General features: G+C 42.0%; 1 protein-coding gene across 1 annotated transcript; it reads left to right on the top strand.

The window, feature by feature from the left end:
* The first annotated feature begins 4,033 nt into the window (after nt 1-4,033).
* Nucleotides 4,034-17,120, top strand: LOC148000250 (isopentenyl-diphosphate delta-isomerase 2-like). Its single transcript, XM_087591964.1, has 4 exons — nt 4,034-4,190; nt 5,124-5,216; nt 5,546-5,676; nt 15,475-17,120. Exons 1-4 carry the CDS (start codon nt 4,049-4,051, stop codon nt 15,790-15,792), a joined length of 684 nt encoding a protein of 227 aa, XP_087448090.1. The 5' UTR covers nt 4,034-4,048; the 3' UTR covers nt 15,793-17,120.
* The last annotated feature ends 2,687 nt before the right edge of the window (nt 17,121-19,807 follow it).

Genomic DNA, 19,807 nt, shown 5'->3' with positions numbered 1-19,807 from the left:
CCACTAAAATTTCACTCTCCCACCGATTGCTTTTCTTCTAGCCCCGTCTTTCTTGATCTCCCCTTGATAGCTCATACTCTTTCTGCTGCTTCTAGTTTGTCTCCATATAATATAACAATCTTTCCTAGTAATCGTCTGATTTTATTAATCCTCTTCTAAGGCTTTCCTGTGTACCATCTTGGTTATGAACTGCAACTCTGAAAACCATAACAGTGGAAATCTTGCACAGTGGTAGAGCCTTAGTGAGGCCCAGGGTTCCCTTCAGCAATGAAAAAAAAAGTTGTGAAAACTGTTTTAGGAAAATTCTTTGTATTCTTCAACCATGATCTCTGCCCCCCATCTCTTTCTTTCTTCTTCCTTCTGTATCTGTCTCTTCACCCTTCTCTCCTCTCATTCTTTCTCTTCATGACTTGTATTTCTGTTCTCTACGTATCAGATCCCTATTCCTCCACTAACCCAGTGACAACATTCCCTGTCTTATCCCCTGGAGCATGTTGAAAAGGGATAGAGAATACTGAGTGAATTAAGCACATTCTGTGCTTAATTTGGGAGAGCTGGTTCTACAGGTTATGAGCCACCATAGGGTGATGGGAACTGAACCTGGGTCCTTTCCCAGAGAAGTAATCTCTCTTAACTGCTGAATCATCTCTCCAACCCCATTTTAAATGGTTTTTTTACCTTTTCATCTTTAAAATGAAGGGCAATAAATTTCATAACGCAGCACTTAAAAACAATAATGCACCATTTAAAGACATGAGGTTCTTTGTTTTGTCCTTTTGAAAAGAGATTTATCTATCTTTATTTTATTGTATCTATGAGTGCCCACGTGTATGAATGGGCACTGTATGCAGAAGTGCCCGTGGAGGCCAGAAGAGGGTATCAGATATCCTAACCTGGACTTTGATGGTTGAGAGAAGCCATAGGGGGTGCCAGGGAACTGAATCTGAGTCCTCTACGAAAGCAACAAGTGCGTCCATCTTACCACCATCCTCTTTTGTCCTGTTTATGACAGTGCCTCACTATGTAGGCTACGTTAGTCTTGAATTCCTGATCCTCCTGCTTCACCTTCTGGAGTGTTGGAGTAACAGGTGTATTCCACTGAACCAGGCTTGTCAGTGATGGCAATGCCAGTGAATTATACAAGCTATAATATGAAACTTTCTGACATTACTTACTAAATTATCTCACGGCATCATTTTCCTATTGTTTTGAAGTATAGACATATGTTTAGTGTTGGTTGTAGCACCTATAAAATGTCATCTATGGCTTCAGCTTTTGTCAATGGTCTATTACCTGGTCCCAAACACAGATATTTCATGAACTCTTGAAAATACTTCTCTTGGTAGGATGTTGAGTTTTATTTACAAAAAAAATTCTAACTTCTATTCTGCTCTCATTGTTTCTTTCTTATGTTTTTATTTATTTTTTTCTCCTTTTTCTTTTTTTTTTTTTCGGAGCTGGGGACTGAACCCAGGGCCTTGCGCTTGCTAGGCAAGCGCTCTACCACTGAGCTAAATCCCCAACCCCTTATGTTTTTATTTTAAGCTGGGCAGTCTTTTAGAAACTGAGTGATAAAGCCCTCTCATCAGCTAACAGGAATTATAAGTACGTTACTTTTAAGTGAGGGTTAACTTTATGTGGGAACTTACAACACTAACCTCAAGTAGGAATTAATATTATTTCTTTGCGTATCTATGAAATGGTTAACCTATCAACTTGAAGAAATTGAAAATCACCTATGAGACACACCTCTGGGCAGCTCTTGGACGAGAGTTCCAGACTGAATTAAGAGGGGTGGGGGCGATAGAAAGACAGCTGAATTCCTCTTTGTCCCTTTGTTTTGTTTGTGGTGTAACCAGCTGCCTCACTTTCCTGTCCACTCATTTAAACTCCTTTGTCACCCCACCTTCCTAGCATCACGGGCAGCCTCCTCAAACTGTGAGCTAAATAAACATTCTTTCTTTAATTTTCTTTCGTCAGTCATTTTCTCATAGAGACGAGAGATTTTCGAGGGAGTTCCTGGAAGAGATTAGCACTGGATTTGTAGATTAAGTGGGAGAGGTGTCCCTGACACCGGGCTGGCCACTGTCCATTCTTCAGAAGGCCTGCCTAGAATAAAAGGGAGGAGGAGAAGCCCATGTCTCCACTGCACTGAGAATTTGGTCGACTGCCCTCCGACGGAAGAGATCTCCCTTCAGCAGGTTTCTTTATATTTAAATCATATATTTATGCTCTTCTGTGATCTCCTACTATGCACATTTTTATTGTAGAACAAGAACTTCTGATAACGTGATAGGACTATAATGTGTCAGGAAGATAAAATTTTGCATATTTATTTGTCCTGTTCTTTGTGCATGTCTTTCCCGAGGTAGATACTTACTAGTGGTTCAGTTGTGTCTTGAAATGTGTGCTATTATATTAGTATCTAGAAAGGATTTTTCTAAGAGAATCTTACTTACCCTGTTCATGAATGTATTTTTCTAGCTCTTTTATACTTCCTTTGTTTTTTATAATTTTGCCCTGTCCCATGGCACTAGAGATAGTTGATGCCTGGAACATTTGTTTAAGGGTTGAAGAAAAGAAGAAGAGAACAGATTGCACAAGGAAGGCGACAGGATAAAGTGAGACACAGAGAGACTAGGGCAAGGCTTCTTGTTCAAAACACCAAGACTTGGAGGCCTCCTAACTGTGGCCCTTTCACACCCGAAGGTCCCAGGTCAGCCTGGACATCACCGCCACAATTTCCAATAGCAAGGAGTGATTAGTATCTTTCACTCTAGAAAGTCCTTTGCTGAGGAAGTCGTCAATATACTTTTTAAATTCTTCCTCCCCACCCCTCTTGGATTTTTGCTCCATCCCATGCTCTGAGATCTAGCTAAGCAGCCTCTTCCCCGAGACAATGATTTTGTAGGGAAATAAGAGGATGAGGATGGACAGCAGAAGTGAATTACAAAGTCTTTAATGTGACTGTTTGCTTCTCTTACTAACATACGTTTACTGTATACAATATTGGGTCTCACTCTGACATTTTCTATACCTACATAAGGAATTGACTGTATTTACCCTCCCCCTTCATATTTCTTTAAAGAGGGCAAAAGCCGGGCATAGGGACCCGTGCCAAACTTACTGGTCCTTAGGAGGCTTTTGCAGAAGGCTAATGAATTAAATTGATCCCAACTTGGATTACATAGAAAAACTGTCTTGGACTCACAAACAAGAGGGGAAAGAAAATAGAAACACTTGGTCAAAACAATTGTTACTGACAATATGTTCTTAGAAAATCCATCTGGACACTGTCAAGGTTTGTATATGCTCGGGCGAGGGAGCAGCACTATTAGGAGGTGAGGTCCTGTTACAGGTGTGTCACTGTGGGTGTGGGTTTTAAGACCCTCACCCCAGCTGCCTGGAATCTAGTATCCTGCTACCATCTTCAGATGAAGATGAAGAGCTCTCAGCTCCTCCTGCACCATGCCTGCCTGGATGCTGCCATGTTCCCGCCTTGATGATAATGGACTGAACCTCTGAACCTGTAAGGCAGCCCCAATTAAATGTTGTCCTTACAAGACTTGCCTTGGTCATGGTGTCTGTTCACAGCAGTAAAACCCTAACTAAGACAGACACTAAGAGGGAGACACTAGCCTTTCTATGGGTGAACATGACTTTCTGGAAAGACTATATAGAATGTCTCCAGGTTTGTTCCAACCGCCAGGCCTTCATTTTGAAATATGTCACAAACAGCATTACATGTACTTTTCCTCGGCATTCATTCATTTTGTGGAGATTTACCTTTGGGTCATCTTTGAAAAGACTCAAGGGAACTTGAGGACTATGTTCTCACTCAGACAGTCATCAAGAGGTTCTCTACAGAAATATACAAGTGGAAACACACATGCCCTGTTGGTACCTAACAACGCTATTGCGTCCGTATATAGTGTTTTTTGTCATTGAGGGATGAAGGTGTGTGATGACCTTGGAGGTGTCTGATAACAAATAGCAAAACAGTAGATGGTGCTACTCTTTTACACAGGTCGGATCACAGCTAGCAGACATGTCTGATGTCACTGTTGACTGGATCGATAAACACCAGCTGCAGCGTTTAGATGAGATGCTGATTGTTGTTGATGAAAACGATAAGGTCATTGGTGCAGACACTAAGAGGAACTGCCATCAGAATAAAAACATTGAGAAAGGTAGTTTTGTTTTGTCTACTGTGCAATAGTTTCTCCCTCTCCCTCTCCCTCTCCCTCTTCTTCCTCTCCCTCTCCCTCTCCCTCTTCCTCTCCCTATCCTTCTGTCTCCTTCTCTTTTCTTCTCACTCCCTCTCCATTCGTTCCCTCTTCCTTCCCTTTCTCCTCCTCTCCCTTTTTATTTGATAAAGAGCCAAAGATTAAAATGGGGAGCTGACTTGGACAGAGGATTGTCTGTTTAAACCATCCAGCATCAGAATTCTGAACCTTATAGGCAGCTGCGCACTTCACTCTAACATCCTATGGGATAAGAATCCTGCAAGGATCAAAAAGAATTCCCCATCCTGAACCTCAATCGTGTTTTCAAGCCCTATCACAGGGGGTATTGGATTATCTAGGTGTTATTTGTTTGTTCTGAGACAGAGTCTCATGGAGCAGTCCTGGCTGGTCTGAAACTTGCTAGGAATTACAGGCAGACCTGAAACTCACAGAGACCTGCCTACCTCTGCCTCAAAATTTCATGGATCTCCAAGGCCATCTGAACGTACCAATTTCTCCCAACTCTCCTTTTTCCTTGTCTTTCTTCCCATTTAGACATTTCCCCTCACCTCCACTCTGTCACTTGACTTTAAGTGTCCATTTGATGCTCAGAGTTGGTCCCAAATCTATACCGAGGTCTCTTTTGTCCCAGTTACAATAATCCTGAATAAAATCTTTGTGTGCGGATTTTGCTTCACTAGCATCTAGATCTGGTTTTCCCTCACAAGTTTGTCAAATAACTTTTAAAAGCTAGATGGTATGAAACCTTGGTCCTATGAAGCATGCAACTGCTAGAAGCATCTAGGTCTCTTTGGAGACATGGAGATTGAAGACAGGATGCAGGCAACCGTCACAAGTCTGTCACGCATGCGCACACGAGGACCTTTGCCTTTTCAGGGCTGCTGCACCGAGCCTTCAGTGTCGTTTTGTTCAACTCAGAGAAGAAAGTTCTGATTCAGCGCCGAGCAGACACGAAGCTTACCTTCCCTGGTAGGTTCACAGTGGCTTAACAAGAACAGGCCTATGCGATTTGATTCAGTGGAATCTCCAACACAGCTCTCTCTTCTCTCTTTCTCTTCCTCGCTTCTTCCCCTCCCTAAGGGAGAACTGTGCTGGCTTGGTGTGATCTGTCCAGGAATTTCAACTAACACTTAGTTTTTCAACTAACAACATCACAGCCCTGGAAGCAAGGACCCTGACTCCCTTCCCTTCTCTACTCTCTCATGCCTTGATGATCCTGTGAGGGCTGCAGTTCTGTTGCAACTATTGTATCTCCAGGGACAAATAAGAATATTGTTTCTCATGTGTATTCTCTACAGGGTACTATACCGATTCCTGTTATAGTCATCCACTGAGTAATCCTGAAGAAATGGAGGAGAAGGACGCCTTGGGAGTGAAGAGGGCAGCCCTGAGACGGCTGCAGGCTGAGCTGGGCATCCCCCAGGACCAGGTACCCATGTCTGTGCCCCCTGGCCTCAGCTCACCTGGGGCTGTGAGAAAGAGGTGGTGGGGCTTGGGGAATTCAATATCTAAGCTAGGTCAAGTCTACTGAGGAATATGGCTTTTGGGAAAACCCTGAGGTTTCCCAAAATATGCACTGAAAAGAATGTCTAGGATTGGCTGTGCACATCCCTTCATTTATCCACTGGAGCAGGGGCTTGAGAGGGGATAGATATTTTCCACAGAAAACTGCTGAGCTTGCATGGTGATCTCTGAAATAAGGGGTGGAATAGTTTCTTCTTTAAAGGATACAGGCCATTTCAATGGGTCTAAGTAAGATTTAGTTATCTAAATTAAGGTATAGGAAAATATTAGCCAACACTCTCAACAGCAAATGGACAAATGAGTGAACCCGAGTTCATAACACAAGTGCAAACAGCCCGTAAGTCTGTAACGTTCTTTGTCCTTGGGGGAAATATAACTTAAGAACTGAAATACACTGAGGTTCTGTCTTATTACTATCAAAAATGGCTTCTTGGGAAGAATGGCAAATGGTGACAGAGATGTGGTTAGAAAGAAAGAAGCCCTCTTATTCTGCTAGTGGGGTGTAAACTAGTGTATCCACCATGGAAATCAGCATGGAAACTCCTCAAAAAAAATAGAATGAAGACTTCTATAGGAAATACTTATTATCTCTTGCTATGTGAGAAGCTACTCCCACCTCTGGACCCTCACTTCATCCTTGACTTTGGACCTACAAAAAACTATAAGGTTTCCACACTAGTACAATGTCTTTGGAACCAATAGTAGTAGATTTCAATGAGACATGGAATAAAAGCCCAACTGACCGAAGCCATCGTGTTAGAATATGTCAAGAGAGCAATGTGGAATGACCAACTCTTACCTGGGCTTTATGAGTGGTCTACCCTAAACTTCGTAGAGAAAGAGTTTACAAAGGTACAAGGTGGTTTGTCTGGTTTTGTTTTGGAAATCATGTTGTACATTGGTACAAGAGCATCCTGGAGTCTGAGAAACGAGTCCTAGGCAGACAGTAGTAGCCAGGTTAAGATTAAAGGGATTGCTTAAATAGGTGTGTCATTACCCAGTTTAGTAAAAAGGATAAATTGACAGAAGCTGATTTGGCAGAAAGAGCAGAGCCAAGGTTAGACACGCGGCACCAATCCATGGTTTAACTCCTTCAAACCACCCTTTCCCAGAGCTGCTCCAAGAAATCAAAATGACTGTGGTGGAGAAGACCGAAACCAGACAGAAATCCACAGGGTTATTGACTCCTTGGCTCACGCTGAAGAGTTTAAGGGACTTTATTCTCTTAAAGTTTTTTTTTAGGGAATCTTGGAGTCTCCCTTTCCAACTGAACAGGGGGTTATTGCAAGCAAGAAACTTCATGTTTATTAAAAAAAATCAAATTATCACCACATAGGAAAAAGGTTCTAGGTGGACTAAAAGATAAAGAATTTCAGTGTTGAAAATCCATATAAGTTCGTATACTAAAGTGATCATGAGTATCCCCAACGGACAACAGCAGGCCCCTTACAGTTCCTGCATGCGGAATGCCATATTACTTGCCAAGAGAAACATGACATGGCAAACATGTATGACTTACACCATGCTGTGTCTACTGGTTTACCGCATAATGACTCAGGAAAAGAGGACTCTCATCCACAACAAGGGCCTGGGAGCGATTATGGAAAACACGCCAACACTACTTGGACAATGACTTTTGGAAGTAAGTGGTAAATTTGTCCAACGTATCAACACAACTGAATGTCGATCAGCATTTTACCAGTGCTCTAGATAAGGCCTCTGAGTCCTTTGTAAATTTCTGAGGACTCAAGTCTGTTTGCAAAGTGCATGAAGCACTTGCCACGAGCTGCGACAACTGGCTAAAGAATTCAGCAAGGATAGAGAAGGCAGAGGAGGACAGATTAAACAGCTCTGTCACCAATTAAATCTATTGATGATGTCTTCCAAAGTTTTTTTTTTATTAACTTGAGTATTTCTTATATACATTTCAAGTGTTATTCCCTTTCCCGGTTTCCGGGCAAATATCCCCCTCCCCCCTCCCCTTCCTTATGGGTGTTCCCCTCCCAACCCTCCCCCCATTGCCGCCCTCCCCCCATAGTCTAGTTCACTGGGGGTTCAGTCTTAGCAGGACCCAGGGCTTCCCCTTCCACTGGTGCTCTTACTAGGATATTCATTGCTACCTATGGGGTCAGAGTCCAGGGTCAGTCCATGTATAGCCTTTAGGTAGTGGCTTAGTCCCTGGAAGCTCTGGTTGTTGACATTGTTGTACTTTTGGGGTCTCGAGCCCCTTCAAGCTCTTCCAGTTCTTTCTCTGATTCCTTCAACGGGGGTCCTGTTCTCAGTTCAGTGGTTTGCTGCTGGCATTCGCCTCTGTATTTGCTGTATTCTGGCTGTGTCTCTCAGGAGCGATCTACATCGGGCTCCTGTCGGTCTGCACTTCTTTGCTTCATCCATCTTGTCTAATTGGGTGGCTGTATATGTATGGGCCACATGTGGGGCAGGCTCTGAATGGGTGTTCCTTCAGTCTCTGTTTTAATCTTTGCCTCTCCCTTCCCTGCCAAGGGTATTCTTTTTCCTCATTTAAAGAAGGAGTGAAGCATTCACATTTTGATCATCCGTCTTGAGTTTCGTTTGTTCTAGGGATCTAGGGTAATTCAAGCATTTGGGCTAATACCCACTTATCAATGAGTGCATACCATGTATGTCTTTCTGTGATTGGGTTAGCTCACTCAGGATGATATTTTCCAGTTCCAACCATTTGCCTACGAATTTCATAAACTCGTTGTTTTTGATAGCTGAGTAATATTCCATTGTGTAGATGTACCACATTTTCTGTATCCATTCCTCTGTTGAAGGGCATCTGGGTTCTTTCCAGTTTCTGGCTATTATAAATAAGGCTGCGATGAACATAGTGGAGCACGTGTCTCTTTTATATGTTGGGGCATCTTTTGGGTATATGCCCAGCAGTGGTATAGCTGGGTCCTCAGGTAGATCTGTTTCCAATTTTTCTGAGGAACTGCCAGACTGATTTCCAGAGTAGTTGTACCAGTCTGCAATCTCAACAACAATGGAGGAGTGTTCCTCTTTCTCCGCATCCTCGCCAGCATCTGCTGTCACCTGAGTTTTTGATCTTAGCCATTCTCACTGGTGTGAGGTGAAATCTCAGGGTTGTTTTGATTTGCATTTCCCTTATGACTAAAGATGTTGAACATTTCTTTAGGTGTTTCTCAGCCATTCGGCATTCCTCAGCTGTGAATTCTTTGTTTAGCTCTGAACCCCATTTTTTAATAGGGTTATTTGTTTCCCTGCGGTCTAACTTCTTGAGTTCTTTGTATATTTTGGATATAAGGCCTCTATCTGTTGTAGGATTGGTAAAGATCTTTTCCCAATCTGTTGGTTGCCATTTTGTCCTAACCACAGTGTCCTTTGCCTTACAGAAGCTTTGCAGTTTTATGAGATCCCATTTGTCGATTCTTGATCTTAGAGCATAAGCCATTGGTGTTTTGTTCAGGAAATTTTTTCCAGTGCCCATGTGTTCCAGACGCTTCCCTAGTTTTTCTTCTATTAGTTTGAGTGTGTCTGGTTTGATGTGGAGGTCCTTGATCCACTTGGACTTAAGCTTTGTACAGGGTGATAAGGATGGATCGATCTGCATTCTTCTACATGTTGCCCTCCAGTTGAACCAGCACCATTTGCTGAAAATGCTATCTTTTTTCCATTGGATGGCTTTGGCTCCTTTGTCAAAAATCAAGTGACCATAGGTGTGTGGGTTCATTTCTGGGTCTTCAATTCTATTCCATTGGTCTATCTGTCTGTCTCTGTACCAATACCATGCAGTTTTTATCACTATTGCTCTGTAATACTGCTTGAGTTCAGGGATAGTGATTCCCCCTGAAGTCCTTTTATTGTTGAGGATAGCTTTAGCTATCCTGGGTTTTTTGTTATTCCAGATGAATTTGCAAATTGTTCTGTCTAACTCTTTGAAGAATTGGATTGGTATTTTAATAGGGATTGCATTGAATCTGTAGATTGCTTTTGGTAAAATGGCCATTTTTACTATATTAATCCTGCCAATCCATGAGCATGGGAGGTCTTTCCATCTTCTGAGGTCTTCTTCAATTTCTTTCCTCAGTGTCTTGAAGTTCTTATTGTGCAGATCTTTTACTTGCTTGGTTAAAGTCACACCGAGGTACTTTATATTATTTGGGTCTATTATGAAAGGTGTCGTTTCCCTAATTTCTTTCTCGGCTTGTTTCTCTTTTGTGTAGAGGAAGGCTAATGATTTATTTGAGTTAATTTTATACCCAGCCACTTTGCTGAAGTTGTTTATCAGCTTTAGTAGTTCTCTGGTGGAACTTTTGGGATCACTTAAATATACTATCATATCATCTGCAAACAGTGATATTTTGACTTCTTCTTTTCAGATCTGTATCCCCTTGACCTCCTTTTGTTGTCTGATTGCTCTGGCTAGAACTTCAAGAACTATATTGAATAAGTAGGGAGAGAGTGGGCAGCCTTGTCTAGTCCCTGATTTTAGTGGGATTGCTTCGAGTTTCTCTCCATTTAGTTTAATGTTAGCAACTGGTTTGCTGTATATGGCTTTTACTATGTTCAGGTATGGGCCTTGAATTCCTATTCTTTCCAGGACTTTTATTATGAAGGGGTGTTGAATTTTGTCAAATGCTTTTTCAGCGTCTAATGAAATGATCATGTGGTTTTGTTCTTTCAGTTTGTTTATATAATGGATCACGTTGATGGTTTTCCGTATATTAAACCATCCCTGCATGCCTGGGATGAAGCCTACTTGGTCATGGTGGATGATTGTTTTGATGTGCTCTTGGATTCGGTTTGCCAGAATTTTGTTGAGTATTTTTGCGTCGATATTCATAAGGGAAATTGGTCTGAAGTTCTCTTTCTTTGTTGTGTCTTTGTGTGGTTTAGGTATAAGAGTAATTGTGGCTTCGTAGAAGGTATTCAGTAGTGATCCATCTGTTTCAATTTTGTGGAATAGTTTGGATAATATTAGTATGAGGTCTTCTCTGAAGGTTTGGTAGAATTCTGCACTAAAGCCGTCTGGACCTGGGCTCTTTTTGGGTGGGAGACCTTTAATGACTGCTTCTATTTCCTTAGGAGTTATGGGGTTGTTTAACTGGTTTATCTGTTCCTGATTTAACTTCGGTACCTGGTATCTGTCTAGGAAATTGTCCATTTCCTGTAGATTTTCAAGTTTTGTTGAATATAGGTTTTTATAGTAAGATCTGATGATTTTTTGAATTTCCTCTGAATCTGTAGTTATGTCTCCCTTTTCATTTCTGATTTTGTTAATTTGGACGCACTCTCTGTGTCCTCTCGTTAGTCTGGCTAAGGGTTTATCTATCTTGTTGATTTTCTCAAAGAACCAACTTTTGGTTCTGTTGATTCTTTCTATGGTCCTTTTTGTTTCTACTTGGTTGATTTCGGCTCTGAGTTTGATTATTTCCTTCCTTCTACTCCTCCTGGGTGTATTTGCTTCTTTTTGTTCTAGAGCTTTTAGGTGTGCTGTCAAGCTGCTGACATATGCTCTTTCCTGTTTCTTTCTGCAGGCACTCAGCGCTATGAGTTTTCCTCTTAGCACAGCTTTCATTGTGTCCCATAAGTTTGAGTATGTTGTATCTTCATTTTCATTAAATTCTAAAAAGTTTTTAATTTCTTTCTTTATTTCTTCCTTGACCAGGTTATCATTGAGTAGAGCATTGTTCAATTTCCACGTATATGTGGGCATTCTTCCCTTATTGTTATTGAAGACCAGTTTTAGGCCGTGGTGGTCCGATAGCACGCATGGGATTATTTCTATCTTTCTGTACCTGTTGAGGCCCGTTTTTTGACCAATTATATGGTCAATTTTGGAGAAAGTACCATGAGGAGCTGAGAAGAAGGTATATCCTTTTGCTTTAGGATAGAATGTTCTATTAATATCCATTAAGTCCATTTGGCTCATGACTTCTCTTAGTCTGTCGACATCACTGTTTAATTTCTGTTTCCATGATCTGTCCATTGATGAGAGTGGGGTGTTGAAATCTCCCACTATTATTGTGTGAGGTGCAATGTGTGTTTTGAGCTTTAGTAAGGTTTCTTTTACGTATGTAGGTGCCCTTGTATTTGGGGCATAGATATTTAGGATTGAGAGTTCATCTTGGTGGATTTTTCCTTTGATGAATATGAAGTGTCCTTCCTTATCTTTTTTGATGACTTTTAGTTGGAAATTGATTTTATTTGATATTAGAATGGCTACTCCAGCTTGCTTCTTCTGACCATTTGCTTGGAAAGTTGTTTTCCAGCCTTTCACTCTGAGGTAGTGTCTGTCTTTGTCTCTGAGGTGTGTTTCCTGTAGGCAGCAGAATGCAGGGTCCTCGTTGCGTATCCAGTTTGTTAATCTATGTCTTTTTATTGGGGAGTTGAGGCCATTGATATTGAGAGATATTAAGGAATAGTGATTATTGTTTCCCTTTATATTCATATTTGGATGTGAGGTTATGTTTGTGTGCTTTTCTTCTCTTTGTTTTGTTGCCAAGACGATTAGTTTCTTGCTTCTTCTAGGGTATAGCTTGCCTCCTTATGTTGGGCTTTACCATTTATTATCCTTTGTAGTGCTGGATTTGTAGAAAGATATTGTGTAAATTTGGTTTTGTCATGGAATATCTTGGTTTCTCCATCAAAGTTAATTGAGAGTTTTGCTGGATACAGTAACCTGGGCTGGCAGTTGTGTTCTCTTAGGGTCTGTATGACATCAGTCCAGGATCTTCTGGCCTTCATAGTTTCTGGCGAGAAGTCTGGTGTGATTCTGATAGGTCTCCCTTTATATGTTACCTGACCTTTTTCCCTTACTGCTTTTAATATTCTTTCTTTATTTTGTGCGTTTGGTGTTTTGACAATTATGTGACAGGAGGTGTTTCTTTTCTGGTCCAATCTATTTGGAGTTCTGTAGGCTTCTTGTATGCCTATGGGTATCTCTTTTTTTTAGATTAGGGAAGTTTTCTTCTATGATTTTGTTGAAGATATTTACTGGTCCTTTGAGCTGGGAGTCTTCACTCTCTTCTATACCTATTATCCTTAGGTTTGATTTTCTCATTGAATCCTGGATTTCCTGTATGTTTTGGACCAGTAGCTTTTTCCGTTTTACATTATCTTTGACAGTTGTGTCGATGATGTCTATGGAATTTTCTGCTCCTGAGATTCTCTCTTCTATCTCTTGTATTCTGTTTGTGATGCTTGTATCTATGGCTCCTTGTCTCTTCCTTTGGTTTTCTATATCAAAGGTTGTTTCCATGTGTCCTTTCTTTATTGCTTCTATTTCCATTTTGAATTCTTTCACCTGTTTGATTATGCTTTCCTGGAATTCTTTCAGGGATTTTTGCGATTCCTCTCTGTAGGCTTCTACTTGTTTATTAATGTTTTCCTGTGTTTCCCTAAGGGAGTTCTTCACGTCTTTCTTGAAGTCCTCCAGCATCATGATCAAATATGATTTTGAAACTAGATCTTGCTTTTCTGGTGTGTTTGGATATTCCATGTTTGTTTTTGTGGGAGAATTGGGTTCCGATGGTGCCAAGTAGTCTTGGTTTCTGTTGCTTGGGTTCCTGCGCTTGCCTCTCGCCATCAGATTATCTCTAGTGTTACTTTGTTCTGCTATTTCTGACAGTGGCTAGACTGTCCTATAAGCCTGTGTGTCAGGAGTGCTGTAGACCTGTTTTCCTCTCTTTCAGTCAGTTATGGGGACAGAGTGTTCTGCTTTCGGGCGTGTAGTTTTTCCTCTCTACAGGTCTTCAGCTGTTCCTGTGGGCCTGTGTCTTGAGTTCACCAGGCAGCTTTCTTGCAGCAGAAAAGTTGGTCTTACCTGTGGTCCCGAGGCTCAAGTTCGCTCGTGGGGTGCTGCCCACGGGCTCTCTGCGGCTGCAGCGACCAGGAATACTTGTGCTGCCCCTTCCGGGAGCTTCAGTGCACCAGGGTTCCAGATGGTCTTTGGTTTTTTCCTCTGGCGTCCGAGATATGTGTGCAGAGAGCAGTCTCTTCTGGTTTCCCAGGCTTGTCTGCCTCTCTGATGGTTTAGCTCTCCCTCCCACGGGATTTGGGTGCAGAGAACTGTTTACCGGTCTGTTTCCTTCAGGTTCCAGCGGTGTCTCAGGCAGGGGTCCTGCCGCTCCTGGGCCCTCCCCCACGGGAGCCCAGAGGCCTTATACAGTTTCCTCTTGGGCCAGGGATGTGGGCAGGGGTGGGCAGTGTTGGTGGTCTCTTCCGCTCTGCAGCCTCGGGAGTGCCCACCTGACCAGGCGGTTGGGTCTCTCTCTCACAGGGTCTGGGAGCAGAGAGCTGCTGCGGGCCGGGCCTTCCAAAGTTTTAATGAAATAATTATTGGCAAAATCAAGACACAGTAGTAGGCTGAAGAACTGTCTTTTAAATAGCAGTCCTTCAGGCTGGCGCGGGGCCTCTCGATAGCTTCCTCTTCCATATCTGCACCTCTCCAACAGCTAGAAGAAAGAGACATAGATGTTTGGGTTATTCTATAGCTGTCTATGCCAAGCAGTTGCCAAGCATCATCTTCTCCAGTATCAGTGTGGGGGCCCCTGTGTTCCCATGAGAAATAAAGCAAGCACGAGCTCTATTTAGCAGCCCCTGTTTCCCTTCTTTTTACACCAGTGTTGTGTTGTGAGTACCAAAGAAAATGCCTAGAGATGATGCACGGTCATGCCATGCCCTATGGCATATCTGAAAACTTCTAAGAAAAATGGCAAAGAGTGCTGTGGAAGTATACCTCTCCCCTTCATGTCTGGAGTTCATACGGGTCTTTTATCCTTAATGTATATTAAAGGGCATGGAGTGAAACTTAAACATCATAACCATTACCCTAATAATTACCCTAACTACATTGAAATGCCAAACAAGATGTTGCTGCTTGTTAAAGAAAAAAAAGACTTCCATTTGAGCTGGTCCTATAGCTCATGTACACAGGCCCATAGGAGTCCTTGTACACATACAACAAAGATACATGTGTATGTTTCTTGGGACAGTAGTCACAGCAGCCAAATTCTAGAAGTAGACTGGATTGGATGTGTAAAAGTTTGATATTATTTAAAACAAATGTGGGGGATATGTGTGTGTAATATATTCTTTTAAAAATATTTTAAAATTTATTTTATCATTAATTTATGTGTGTTATCATCACACCAAACAAAACAAGACTAAGAAAGACAATTATCACATTTTATTTCATAAACATAATCTAGATTTGTATGTTTGTGTGTTTATCTGTGTGTCTGTCTGTGTGTACGTGTGTTTGTCTCTGTGTGTGTCTGTGAGTGTGTTTATGGTGAAAACAGAAGATTGATGGTTAGGAAAGAGGGTAACAACAAGAAGTAAAAAAAGAGGCAAGAGGTGTTAAAGGGTGTGTGTGTGTAAAGTATATTTTACACGTGTGTGAATATACTGTAAAAAAATCCGGGGCTGGGGATTTAGCTCAGTGGTAGAGCGCTTACCTAGGAAGCGCAAGGCCCTGGGTTCGGTCCCCAGCTCCAAAAAAAAAGAACCAAAAAAAAAAATCCATCATTTATAAAATATATTACAATCACAAAAAAAATGAACAGATCAGTCAACCAAATTAAGCTTTAATCAATTACCAACTACTAAACAAAGTTGTTAATCTCTCTTGAGAACACATATATTTGCTTTTATTTCTCCACGTATTCTGCATTTTACACCAGATTTGTTCTCATTGTATCAATTTCCATCACAGGTTTCTCTAGAGGACATCGTGTTTATGAAAAGGTATCATTATAAGGCAAAATCTGATGCAGTCTGGGGAGAACACGAAGTTTGTTACCTTCTGCTTATCAAGAAAGACGTCAAGATCTGTCCAGATCCGAGTGAAGTCAGTAGCTTCAGCTACCTGACTCGAGAAGAACTGGAAGAGCTTCTAGAAAGGGGGGCCCGGGGTGAAGTCCAAGTGACCCCCTGGCTGAGATTCGTCGTGGAGCAGTTCCTGTATGCATGGTGGCCTTACTTAGATGAAGCGACCCGGTTCATAGAGCTTGACAAGATATACAGAGTATGAGGAACCGGAAATAAGACACTGGCTGTGAGGATGCCCCAGTTCAGCACTGAGCTCAGGGCAGACCCACAGCTCAGATGTTAGCTATGCACCCGGACCAAAACAGGGAAAGGACTCCTCTTTTCCAGAAAGCCAAAAATCATTATCATTAACTCTGAATCTTCTTTTCTTTTCTTTCTTGACACAGAGCTATGTATCCCAGACCAGCCTCAAACTTCTCGTGTAGCCAAGGATGACTTTGAATTTCTGATCCTCCTGCCTCCACCTCCCCTGGTCCTTGGATTCCAGGCACACACCAGTATGCCTGCTCAGTGCTGGAGGCTGAACCTGCAGCTTCACGTACAGCGCGCAAACATGCTACCAACAACCAATCCCATCCCGTGGTTTCTTGCCTTTTTTCCCCTAGTTGCTTCATTACTTTATTTTCAACTGCCTCGGTGTGGGAAAGAAATGTATTGTTTTCCCCAAATTAGAAACAGAGGAACTAAAGAAGAAAAGATCCCCTAAAGATAGAGTCGATGTCAACGCTGTAAGAACTGAAGTTACACAACCACCTGAGGCAGCCCTTGAATGGCGGGCATGCCAGTCCTCTCAAAGGCCTGAGGCTTTGTGTGGAGGAAACCGTAAGAACATTAAATCCAGAATAATCTGTTAAGCACCCAAATTTGGCAAGACTAGAGTACCTAGCTAATACTTAACTTGTATCCTGCTCTGACTTGCAGCCACTGGATAGATAACCTGTCCGCTGGGAGCCTCTGGCTTCACTGCTATGCTAACTATTTGTATAGAACACAGTCACGCAGTCAAGCTCAAATCAGTTGGGTAAATGAGTGAACAGTCATTTAAATAAATATAATTTTTTAAAGTAGTTGATTTGACAAAGTGTTTTTGATGTCCTCAAAAGAACACTTTGAACTCAAGTCTCTAGCCAGCTGTTTCGATTTTCTTATGGAGGAGAGAACACCATTTATGAAAAAAATAATACGGATTTTACTGTTTGGAGTGATGCCCTTTAAGCCCTCCATTGTTGATGCTATTATTATGGTTAGAATTAAGTATGACTGGGTTCATGGAGAATCCCCAGCGAGCTGCAGAGGACTAATACAAATCTGTGGTCAGGATGAATGATACGATAAAGCTCTCCTGCTGACTAATAATATGACAAACCTGTGACCTTTCTGACATCCTGTCAACATCAGCCGACTCCCTGACCACATGAATACTGTGTCCTTGGCCTACATAAACGTTTCACACTTCCCCCCGCTCCCTCTGTTACTCATGTTATGGTATAAATTCAGCTTTGGGAAAAATATAATTGTCGCCTTGATCAGACTCTTGTCTTGGCATCTTTCTTTGAGTCTCTTGTCCCCCATTCTCTTCCAGGTACCCCCAACAACCTTTGCTTACATTTTACATCTTGCTAAATTAAACCCTGTATCTGTAAAGCAATTTCATTTCATTTTGTCTAACCTCTGTTTGTTTGTTTGTTTGTTTGTTTGTGATAGCATCACACTATGTAACCCAGGTTAGCCTAGAACTCAAAATTCTTCTTCCTCAACCTCCCAACTTTTCTACCTACCATGCTTGGTAACTGTGGCTCATATTTTGACGTCTGCCCCTCAACACACACAGGCCATTGTGTGTTCACCCTGTCTATTAATGTATATTAAATTCCCCTTATATGATTGTCATCAAGCACTGAAACTGCTTAACTGGCTTGGCTCATGATCTCAGAGGGTCAGAGTCCAATATGGTGAGGAAGCAAAGCAGTGAAAACATGAAGCATAAGCTTGTGCATGTGACACAAATGAAACAGAAGAAACTGGTCAGAGCCAGAGGCTAAGGCTCAGACCAATACTGAGGCCACACTTTCGTATGTCAGCATGAGGATGGTCAGAAGGATGGACAGCTGAGAGAGGTTGAACATGTGGTTGTTGTTGGGAAACATGGCATTCAACTAGTACTTTATAATGTTTGCCTTGGGACGTCTTTGTCATAAAGAAAGATGTCCCTCTTCACCCTAGAGCCACAAGTGTAGGTTGTGAGGAGTGTATGCACAGGATCCCAAGCTTGTTTGACCTCAGAAACCTCCAGTACCAAGAATGCCCAACCTATCTTCAAATCACTTCATTAAAGACCACATTTTGTACAAGTCTGTGTGAGCCACATTTCTGAACACAAACACAAGTTGGCAGACTCCAGTGATCGCTCTCCCATCCTCCATTCTTCTTTTGCATATCCGCAGTAGGGGACAAATTATCTTTTGCTGTTTGGCTTTAAATGCCCTTCTCTGCTAGCCAATATGATTTTCTCCTAAACAGACAGCCATTCATTCTTTCTAGTATAAGGAAGGTGAAATTGGATGTGGTAGTTGGTTATTGTATTCTCGTTCTACCTTTAAAATATTATGTTTATTTGTGTGTGTGTGTGTGTGTGTGTGTGTGTGAGAGAGAGAGAGAGAGAGAGAGAGAGAGAGAGAGAGAGAGTATGTGTGTGTATTACCTGTATCACAGTGCAGATCTGGAGATCAGAAGACAGCAGGAAGGAGGTGGATCTCTCCTTCTATCCTGAGGGGCGTGGGAATTGAACTAAGGTCATCAGCCTTGATGGTATCTTTACCCACTGAGTCATCTTGCCCATCCCTAATTTAGTTTTCTGTCAACCTTAATACCCACAGTTGCCATGAAAGTTCAGTTGAATACCCATAGGGCATAAACATCTGTGATTAGAGATTTGTGGGCATAGCAGTCTGGAGGATACCTGAAATAGGGTAGCAAGACAGGGTAGTCCTACCCTGAGATTAATATAGCCTGTGACTGATACCATTGGCTGTCCCAGTGTTATATCAGTCCTCCAGGCATTCCAGACTTTCTCACCAATCTTTACACTCTCGTCATTCTTGATCAGAACAAAAAGAGAAAGGAAACGCATCTAGGTGTAAAGGCTCATAAGAGTAAAAGTTATTTTTCTCCCCTAAGACCTTTAGTATTCCCTTACTATGAATTAACTACAGTCAACCTCTCAGCATCCTTTTAGTCCTCACAGCTAATTGGGGGGATTACATGTGTAATAGTCAGGGTTCTCTGGAGTCACAGAACTTATGGAATGTCTCTCTATACTGAGAGAATACACTGTGATTACAGTCTGTAGTCTAACTACCCAAAAAATGGTCAGATGTAGATAGGAAGTCCAAGAATCTAGTAGTTACTCAGTCCCACAAGGCTAGTTGTTTCAGCTGGTCTTCTGTAGAAGTTGAGTTCCCACGGATGTGCTGGCAAGTAAATGCAAGCAGATGAAGAAGAGCAAATCTTTCGGCCAATGTCCTTATGTAGGTCTCCAGCAGAAGGTGTGGTCCAGACTAAAGGTGCGTACCACCATGCCTGGATCTGTCCCAGCTGACCTTGAACTCAGAGATCTCCTTGCCTTGGTTTCCCAAATTAAGGCTGTGTACTTCTTGCCTAGGCCTAAGTTTTTCATGGCTACTGTGTGTCTAGATCTCCATGTGAAGATCCAGGTCAGGAACTTGTTTGTTCCAGACTCAAGATCTGGATTACAGTTGAGCCCTCCAATTCTGGATCATAGTTCATTCCAGATATAGTCAAATTGACAACCTGGAACAGCCATTGCACCCTGATATTTATTCTCAAAGATAATAGCAAAGAAGTGCAGCTATTGAGTTCAAAGAAAGTAAAAGTAACAAGAACCTCGCTGGCCAGGTTCTTCAATGGATACTTCAAAGGATTAAGAATCAAAATCATGCAGTGTCACTGAGTTTCTCTCCGTTGGGAGCAGGCTTTTTTACTGTCATTCCAAAGAGTGCACAACAATGGGGTTTTGTGGGCAGAGCTTCAGACAGAGACTCTATTTGGGAAGCAGCCTTCCCCTACATTTGGAAGAGGGAATATGACTGCATTTGGGTAGGCCTTTGAAGGGCATCTGCTGCTCAACACTACCCACATGCACAGACATGCTGAGATGACCTATTACTGGGAAATGAAAGGTACCTAATAAATATATT

Source organism: Rattus norvegicus, chromosome 17 (assembly GCF_021556685.1).
Source record: "Rattus norvegicus strain SHRSP/BbbUtx chromosome 17, alternate assembly SHRSP_T2T, whole genome shotgun sequence".
NCBI classification, from domain to species: domain Eukaryota; kingdom Metazoa; phylum Chordata; class Mammalia; order Rodentia; family Muridae; genus Rattus; species Rattus norvegicus.
Note: the sequence above shows the minus strand (reverse complement) of the source record. Positions and strands in the feature narration are given on the sequence as shown.